The sequence below is a fragment of the Eucyclogobius newberryi genome, unplaced genomic scaffold (assembly GCF_026437365.1).
Source record: "Eucyclogobius newberryi isolate DKJ021-1_F unplaced genomic scaffold, fEucNew1.0.hap1 SCAF_15, whole genome shotgun sequence".
Taxonomy (NCBI): domain Eukaryota; kingdom Metazoa; phylum Chordata; class Actinopteri; order Gobiiformes; family Gobiidae; genus Eucyclogobius; species Eucyclogobius newberryi.
Window position 1 is genome coordinate 10,715,457 of NW_027315779.1, and position 9,594 is coordinate 10,725,050.

General features: G+C 44.9%; 1 protein-coding gene across 1 annotated transcript; it reads left to right on the top strand.

The window, feature by feature from the left end:
- The first annotated feature begins 447 nt into the window (after positions 1–447).
- Positions 448–9,304, top strand: znf346 (zinc finger protein 346). Its single transcript, XM_072446008.1, has 8 exons — positions 448–548; positions 1,699–1,802; positions 2,980–3,069; positions 3,413–3,695; positions 4,269–4,420; positions 5,184–5,253; positions 5,335–5,434; positions 6,699–9,304. Exons 1-8 carry the CDS (start codon positions 491–493, stop codon positions 6,991–6,993), a joined length of 1,152 nt encoding a protein of 383 aa, XP_072302109.1. The 5' UTR covers positions 448–490; the 3' UTR covers positions 6,994–9,304.
- Positions 9,305–9,594: the final 290 nt, after the last annotated feature.

Consider the following 9,594-nt stretch of genomic DNA (forward strand, 5'->3'; position numbering starts at 1 on the left):
TCAGTACTATGACTGCAGTAGAAGTACACAGTACTTTTAGTGGGAGTTCATTTAGGCCAGGTATATCAGTACTATGACTGCAGTAGAAGTACACAGTACTTTTAGTGGGAGTTCATTTAGGCCAGGTATATCAGTACTATGACTGCAGTAGAAGTACACAGTACTTTTAGTGGGAGTTCATTTAGGCCAGGTATATCAGTACTATGACTGCAGTAGAAGTACACAGTACTTTTAGTGGGACTTCATTTAGGCCAGGTATATCAGTACTATGACTGCAGTAGAAGTACACAGTACTTTTAGTGGGAGTTCATTTAGGCCAGGTATATCAGTACTATGACTGCAGTAGAAGTACACAGTACTTTTAGTGGGAGTTCATTTAGGCCAGGTATATCAGTACTATGACTGCAGTAGAAGTACACAGTACTTTTAGTGGGAGTTCATTTAGGCCAGGTGTCTGTGCGCATGCGCTTCAGAAGCAGCTGTGAGCGTCATGGCGGACACGATGCAAACCGACAATTTTCCGTATTTACCTTCGGGTTTAGCGGAAGGTAAGGCACTTTTCTTCACCGATCTTTCACCGGGAACTGTGGGGACACGTGCGAGCGTGTCTGCGGCAGGATTAGCGCGTGTTTGCGGCGGTGTGCGTGTTTAAAGTGCGCAAAAGCAGCGCATGGTGCAGCCCGGAGCTAATGCTAAGGCTAAAGTTAGCCGCAGCGCTCCGAGCTCCAAGGTCGACGAGAGCATGAAGCATCCGAGCTTTGCGCTCCTCTCACGGGTTCTTTCTCTCACATTTCACCCGCAGCATCAGCATCAAACTGGCCCCGCGTCAGAGCGCGGGACATGTCTCAGCAAAAGCACCTAAAGCAGGCATTATCTCCTTTGTTTGCAGACAGAACTACAACTGCACCGTCTCATCGTGAAGAATGATCGTTTCATTCAAATGCTTTGCAACAACAAATGTGCTATGACCTGACAAACTGGGGTTTAATAAGTTTAATATTGCCCACATTGGGAAAATTTCACAAACGACGATATTTTTTCTTCATCATCGAAAATAATATTCGGTTGAATCCACTGGTAGTAAAGGATTATAACATTTACAGCCTGAAATGTGAAGGTGTTTGTGGAGGTTTGATGCTCTTATGTGTAATTTCGGGGACATAAATGTGACGAGTTAGGATTATTTGGGTCAAAATATAATTACAAGGGCTAAACTAATTGTGACTAATTTTACAAGCTAAATTATGTCATTTCTATTCTATCTGGACCCCACAAAGTCCTGTCAAATGTACAGTGAGTTTTATGTGGCAATTTTTATCACAGTAACTCGAGTTTGTGAAGCTGTTTAAGTTTGAATGGAACAGTGAAGATGCCTTAAAACCAAAGGAAATTAAGTATTTCACTTTTACTTTGTCATGTTCCAATAATCGTTAAATTGTGATGGATTGCGCTTAAAATACTTTTACTATACTTTATTTTGCTTCTGAAATTATCATTTTTACTCTTTGGTTCTTACGATTAGGAATGTCACAATGTCACATTTTAGTCGCGATTATTGTGAAAAAAAAGCATGTGGCGAGGGCCACGATCAGACCCTGAAGTCGGCCACTCCGAGGGCCACGATCGGACCGCGATGTTGCCGCTCGTCCCTCTCAAACGTCTTGTCTTTCTTTCATGTTTTTCTCTTTGTCTTTCCAGTGAATAAAATGATCGCCGAGCACAGCGACCTGTTTTCCGACTCGCAGTGTAAAGTGTGCAGCGCCGTCCTCATTTCCGAGTCCCAGAAGCTCACCCATTACCAGGTCAGTCCCGCCGCCGCCCCGCTTCGGCTTCCACTTTGCTCCTGTTTCGGTTCTGGCGTCCCTTTGCCACCGGAGACGTTATTGCGAGAGGAAACGTCGCGGTTTAACGATTGTTCGCGCCCGATCGGGAACGGAAAGAACGCAGTACTTTTCCCTCCACGAACGACAAACTATCCTGTCAAACGCCGCATGGAAAACAGCGTTTGAATGTGAACTTTGAACAGAATCCAGTCGCTGAAAGATACATCTACGTTTTCTCTAATCATGACTTAGTTTCGTAGAACCTGTGCTGAATATTTACCACATTTTTGGTTCCGTTAAGTTGCAGTTTGTGAAGAAAAACTTTTAAAAATAAGAGTTTTTAGAATGACAGGAAGTGGAGCTGAATCCCTCTGCGATGTCATCAGTCAGTTTACACCGACACACTTTCTGACAGTTTGAACCATTGTTGGACTAAATAAAGGTGTTTTATGGTGTGATTGTGTGTCAGAACTGTTGTCATTTATGTTGATTTGGCTCTTGTTTACAGTCTGGTTGCTAGGTAACAGCGGTGGAATCACCTCTACCTGTGTCAAACCAGAAGTACAATTATCAACTTTATTGGGAACAAACGGGCTGAATGTTTAGTCTGATCTGACATATAATTGTGTTCAGTGCGTTTGAGTGAAATGTGTAGTTTAAAGTGTCACATGGACTTTAATGTTCAAATAGTCCACAACTTTATCAAATTGAACTTTACACAAACGGCCGGATATAAAAGCTCTTAAATCATTTCGGTTCTAGTTTTGATAAGTAAAGCGGAATGTAGGTTCTGATTCTAAAATGTTTTTTAGTCGGTACGATTACATTATGACCTGAATATTAATAATAAACGATGAGACTTTCTACATTATCAACCATAAAAAGGACAAAATGTGGCTTCTTCATAGAGAGTACTCACAAATAAAGTGTATTACAGATGAAACCAGCAACAGTTTATTCATTTTTGACACGTTTTAGTTAACAATGCCACCGTCTTTGTCGTAAAAAGTCTTGTGTGCGTTTTAAAGTCCGTTTAGTCCAGATAACAATTGCGATGGTCGAAATACGATCCGTTTCGTAGTCGACGAGTGGCAGACCAACGCTGACGACCGACTTCCTCAAATATTGGTTCTATTCTGGCCTTTTCCATTCCCAGAGCAAGAAACACGCCAACAAAGTGCGACGCTACTTCTTCATCCAGAACGAGAACGAGCCGACGCTAAAGAAGCCGTCGACGGAAGAGACCGTGAGTAAAGTCTGAAACGCCACGGAGTGGATTACGTCGCGGTGAAGCCTGTCGTTCAAGAGACAGGGACTCTCTGACCCTGTCATCCTATGATCCTCTGACCCTGCGACCCTCTGACTCTCTACCCCTGCGACCCTCTGCCACTCGGACCCTCTGTTCCTCTGACTCTCTTCCCCTGTGACCCTCTTCCCCTGTGACCCTCTTCCCCTGTGACCCTCTTCCCCTGTGACCCTCTTCCCCTCTGTTCCTCTGACTCTCTGTTCCTCTGACTCTCTGTTCCTCTGACTCTCTGTTCCTCTGACCCTCTGCTCCTCTGACCCTTTGACCCTTTGACCCTCCTCAGGACTGTAACAACGGCGAGACAGACCGGTACAAGGCATGTCTGGTGTGCAACATGACGTTCACGTCCCCCGTGATGGCCGAGTCCCATTATCAGGGGAAAGTCCACGCCAGGAACCTGCGGCTGAAGACCGTGGGGCCCCAGAATGCGGGGGCCCAGAACGCGGGAGCCCAGACCGCGGGGGCCCAGACCGCGGGGCCCCAGACCGCGGGGCCCCAGACCGCGGGGCCCCAGACCGCGGGGCCCCAGACCGCGGGGCCCCAGACCGCTGGGCCACAGAACACAGGTAGGGGGCCGTTTTATGGCCGCAGCACCACTAATCTGGTCACGACGGCGTTTGACTCCTGCATGTTTGAGTTCATCCCGTTCTCACCTACCCCCTGTCCCCACCCATGTCCTTGTGCTTTGTTACCATTATTTGAAAATAAATTTTTATAAATGTCAGAGCAGATTTAAAAAAATCAAAACAATTTGCCAGTATTATTATTATTGAATTCTATATCAATATTGCACTTTAAAATTAACAAAAAGTAAAATATCATAGTTCAAAACTAAGAATCAGAAAAACACACATTATGCCTTCTTTAAAAGCAATAAAAACTTAAGTTCTACAAAACCAGTACGTTTCAAATATAACGGTGTCAAAATGTGTTATAATTAAACCTCTTAACGACAATAGTACAATAGCTTCTGATGTGTTGAATTACAGGCTTCCATTTGTCTTTGATTACAGTTAAAAACTATAATAACGCCACAAACGTCACATTAAAAAATATTATACTGTTGTTTTTTAGAATTTTTCTTTTTCGATGTGTATTTGTATATTTGTACATCAAAGTTGTGTTCACGTCTTCCCCAGCGGCGCCTCAGACCACGGCGCCACCTACAGTCCAAGCCAAGAAACAGAAGACGGGCGAGTCTTCGCTGAGCGACAAGTCCGACCCCGACCACTTCTGCTCCGTGTGCCAAGCGTCCTTCAACAACCCTCTGATGGCCCGGCAGCACTACCAGGTACTGACCCGCATGCCCCGCGCCCGCCCTGGCCCGCATGCCCGGCCCCGTCCTGACCCGGATGCCCTGCGCATGTCCTGACCCGGGTGCCCCACGCCCGTCCTGACCCAAATGCCCCGCCCCCGCCCTGACCCATATGCCCCGCGCCCGCCCTGACCCGGATGCCCCGCGCCCGTCCTGACCCGGATGCCCAGTCGCGTTCGGCTGTGGCCACGCCTGCGGAAACACACAGCTCTGTTAGCGCAGCGGTCATGCTACCCAAAGGCCTCTTCTATTTATTTTTTCACTGTTCATTCCCACTGCCGCCAACAGAGGGCGCTCCAGTGCCCAAATACCTCACTGGAAACGGAACTGTAGTTTGTATGACGTCAAGACAATTGGGTCAATCGATAATCTTGATTTTTTTTTTAAGACCAAAAAATGTATAAACGTGACATTTTTAGAAGAAAAAATGTGTTTTTCGTTTTTTAATTTGCAGAAAAATGACAATTTTAGAACTAAAATTAGGTCTTTTTTAATTTAAATGAAAAGAAATATGACGATTTTAGAAGCAAAATTGAGTCTGTTTCCGCTCAAGACCATGTAGGATTTCGTTGTGGTTTTGTTTGTGACGTTGATAATGGCGAACAATCGTTAAATCGCTACGTCCCGGGCAGTTAGTACGGCGTAAATGTGATAAAAAGAAGGTTTAAATGTAAGTCCACGAAAAAGCATTCATGAAAAGGCTTCACTCAAACGTCTTCTGTCTTTTGTCTTTGTCCAGGGCAAAAAGCACCAGAAACACTTGAAGAAGCAGAAGCTGATGGAGACGTACGGCCCGGCCACAGCTCCAGGTCAGACACAGCGAGTCGGTTCGTGGTTTTTTGGGGTTTTAAACGAGTCGGATCTAACCCTCGGTCTGGTCGTTCCCACAGCGACCACGGTGAAGGGCTATCCCTGCGCCATCTGCAAGATTGAGCTGAACTCCGTGGAGCAGTACCAGTCCCACATCAGCGGCGCCAAACACAAGAACCAGTGAGCGCTCCCGTCCTGTGTCTGTCAATCTGCCCCGTCCGACCTCTGACCCGGAGGCTGTGAAGTCCATTAATCGGTCGAGGGCGTCTCGGTTTCCCCGGTCGAGTTATTCAGGCGGATTTTGTGGGATTCGTGTTCACAGCAGCAGAAAGGAGAAGTTTAATCTTCGGTGTTTACTGCCGTTTGGGACCTTTTTCTGCCATAAACTTTAAAATCCATGTGACGCTTTAAACCTCACACGTGACTCAAACGCACTCGACACGATTATATTTCAGATTTGACTCGACATTTAACATGTTTGTCCCTGGTAAAGTTTATAGTTGTACTTCCTGGTTGGACGTGAGCACAAATAGGACACAGGTAGAGGTGATTCAACAGCTGTTACCTAGCAACCAGACTGTAAACACGAGCCAGACTCCACATAAATGACACAACAGTTCTGATCTGACACACAATAACACCATAAAACACCTTTATTTGGTCCAACCATGGTTTAAACTGTGTCGCACACTGATGACATCACAGAGGGATTCAGTTCCACTTGTCATTTCAAACTTCGTTTTTTTCCAAATTTCTTCACAAACTGCAACTTTACGGGAGTAAAACTGATAAATATTTAGCACAGGTTCTACACCAGAGAAACCGGAGAAGCTTAATGTGGACTTTAATTTATTAAAACTTACTCTTTTTAAGTGTAATCTGCTGTTCTCATAATAATAGTTTTGAGATGTTTTTCCTGCTCGTTTTAGCAGTCGATGTTTTTAAGAGGTTTAAGAGGTGTGTTTATACTTGTCGTACATATAAATTATAGTTTTACACCGATCGAGCAGGTATTTGTGGAGAAAACATTGAAAAATCTGTAGAAAATGACAGGAAGTGACATCACGCCAGGGACACTCCTTCCAGTCAAACTTTTTTGACTCTTTAAACATTACTTCAACAAAATAAAGTCGCTCTCATATATATTTACATTAGATGAGTTTTGGTCCAGTGTTTGCTGGGTTATTTCCTAGTATGATGTCATCAATTTCCCCATGTGGGACAATAAAGGAATATCTTATCTTATCAATTACAAACAGGAAGTGAAATTATAAACCTAAAAAAATAACTTTTCTGTGATAACATCTTTTCTAAATTTTTTTAGCAAAGTTCAAAATATTTTTTATCTCAACTGCGTTTTAGTCTGACTAGTCGTCCGACCTGTAGGGGGCGCTCTCGGCTGCAGAATAATCTTTGCAGATCTAACCTGGCATTTGCTCCTCAGGCTGAAGAAGGCGGGGCTGGCTCCCTCGGACACGCTCCAGGCCTCGGACGTCCTGAGCCTCGAGTTCCCCGAGCAGGAGCCGCAGCAGGAGATGCAGCAGGAGGCGCAGCAGGAGGCGCAGCAGGAGATGCAGCAGGAGGAGCAGGATGAGCAGCAGTACGGCGCACAGGACGAGCAGCAGTACGGCGCGCAGGACGAGCAGTGGCAGGCCGACCCATTCGCCGCCACGGACGAGACCTACGTCGAGGAGGACCCGGGCTTCTGCGAGGAGTACCAGACCTACTCCAAAAACTGAGAACATTTCCACGCGGACACTGTGCGAAGGCGAGCTGCGCGGCCCGACCACGCGGCGAGCTGCGCGGCCCGACCACGCGGCGAGCTGCGCGGCCCGACCACGCGGCGAGCTGCGCGGCCCGACCACGCGGCGAGCTGCGCGGCCCGACCACGCGGCGAGCGGTTTATCCTTCCACACTCGATGCTTTTTTTTACGTTAAAGCCCGACCATTATATACTATTAGCGTTCTAATTCCATCGTCTAATCATGAAACGCCGCCGGGAGCAGACCGAGCGCCACAGATACACAGGCAATGGCAAAACTCGCCGCTGGTAAAGCTCTAAAATAAAACCGTGGCGTCCTTTTTAATCCACTCGTACTTTTCCTCTGCGCCGTCAATCCAGTTACAAATCAAAAGTCGAGTAAATGGCGGCGAGGATCAACCGCAGCAAACGCAAGCGAATCGCCGTCCTTTCGTGCCCATCGCAGCTTTCACGTGCAAAAATATTTGACCGTTGCGTGGTTGACAAAAAAGAACGGCACGGTTTTGAGACCCGGAGCGCCGTAGAGTGCGCCGGCCTCGACTTGGCGTTCGTCTGCGATCGCGGCGCCGCTACGCTTCGCGTGATAGGCTTTTCTCTGATATTTCTTTTCCGTCTCCGTCCTCATGATAGTCCTCGGTGGGCGGGGTTTACGACAGGAATCCAGGCGACGAATGGGGCACTGTGCGCTACATTGCAGGGCTAGCGCAGCGTTTTTGCAGAGTCGCTCAAATCGCTAGCTCAGTGCTGCTTCCTGTCCAGTTCTAGCTGCGTTTTTGCCGAGTCACTTGAATAAATTAAAGACATGAATTAATCGTTAGAGACTTGTGTTTAAAGCGGCTGTCATTCCCAAAGTCGAGTCGTCTGCCCAATTTGCGCCAGTCATGCTAGCCGTTAGCTTGACACTTTAATCATTATTTTACCGGAAACGGTAAAAAAGCTTCTGTCAGTTGTAGCTTCCAGTCATTTTAAGTTCAATAGAGTTTGTTAGGAAAGTTTCATGATATTTTTGAGAAAGACACGTAAACTCTCGGATACTTCCGCTGTCACAAAACACGTTAAATATGACCCAGAAGTCGGTTGTCCTCCACGTTTCATTTTCATGCCCGCGCAGCTAATTTTTATGCGTTTGAAGATGAGAGGGCGATGTAGTTTGTCTTGAGTACGTGTCGCCGCAGTAACAGACCAACTTTTGCGCAGAAGCTTTCTGAGCATGTGCAGACTCATTATCTCATTAGGGAAATCTGTGTTTACAGTTCAGTGCTAATGCTAATGCTAATTTTGAGGCATATTACAAATAAAAACAATCGGGTCGCGTTTACTTCAGATTTGAATAGGTCGTTTCGTTGAATGTTATGTTTTAGTAAAAATTAGCATTAGCGGCACGAGCATTAGCAGCGTTAGCTTAACGGCGTCAGCTTAGCCCCCCGCTGCTGCGCACAGAGCCCGTTCTCGCAGGATTTTAAAACGCAGTGGAGGAAATGGATCGATGAACGTTTATGTGACTTCTGGTTTGCATTTTATTGTGTTTTATTACGTTTTTATATTGATTATTGCATCGTCACAGAAACGTTCGCATCGTTGAAAGACTTGATTTATCGTTTAAACCGTCGTTTATCGTCGACGCTCACAATTCTTTTATCAAACGGCCGCAGATCGTGTCCAACTGATGTCAAAACGAAAATATGTCAAGGAGTTTTATAAATGGAAAACAGGAGGAAAAAACAGTCAAATATAATCAGGGCTTAACTTTATTTACCGTATAACTTTTACAGAACACGGGATTCGTCTTTTTTTGGAAGTGTTGGAGGTTTAAAGTTGTAAAGTTAAGCCCGATCGAGTCGTTTTATGTTTGGTCTTTTTGTCGTTTTCAAACGTCGGACACTGAGTTTGAGGGTTTTATTTTGAAGCTTTGTTGTGCTTTTTGTTCTTTTACTTTTTACTCAAGAATCCTGAGAACGGAGAGACGAAATGTGACTCGAATGTTGTCGTTTTTTTGTTTTTTTTTCGGTGTGATTTTTGTCCGAACGAAGTGTCGCAGTTTTAGTTTCTTAACCGTCAAAATGCTTCACAAATAAGTAAGTTTTTCAGTATCAGCCGCTATTTTGACTAATCTTTCTGGTAGATTCAGTTTATTCTGAACTAAAAAAGTAAAGTTTTTGGATGTATTTGATAAAACGAGGACTTGTAAAACTGTAAAAAAAAGTAAAAAAAAAAAGAAGTGACTTGTAAAGACGTTTCAAAAAAGTGGCGGGAAAACTGTGTTGAATAAAACGTTTGTAAAGAAAGCACCATTTTCTCTGTTTTGTACTTTGTCTTGAGCTGCAACGATTAGGAAACTTTATTAGTAATTATTCCTTGTCCAGAACTCGTATTTAAACACTTAATGGTAAAAATGTTAACTAAAATGGCACATTGTACAATAAGAATGACCGTTTGACTAAAGTGATCGTTAGCTAGCTCTGGAGTTTTGAAAATACAAATCCACAAAACAATTTTATGTACTTGTATTCGTTTGGTTTTGGTTTTTGACACATTATTGTTGCAAATTTTTTAGGGCTCTTCGTTATTTTACCCGTCG

Bases quoted from the DNA above. Each gene is read 5' to 3' on its own strand.
- znf346 (XM_072446008.1), top strand. From the start codon at position 491: ATGGCGGACACGATGCAAACCGACAATTTTCCGTATTTACCTTCGGGT. The intron at 1,803-2,979 runs GTCAGTCCCGCC...TTCCATTCCCAG, and splicing joins AGAAGCTCACCCATTACCAG to AGCAAGAAACACGCCAACAA. The intron at 4,421-5,183 runs GTACTGACCCGC...GTCTTTGTCCAG, and splicing joins TGGCCCGGCAGCACTACCAG to GGCAAAAAGCACCAGAAACA.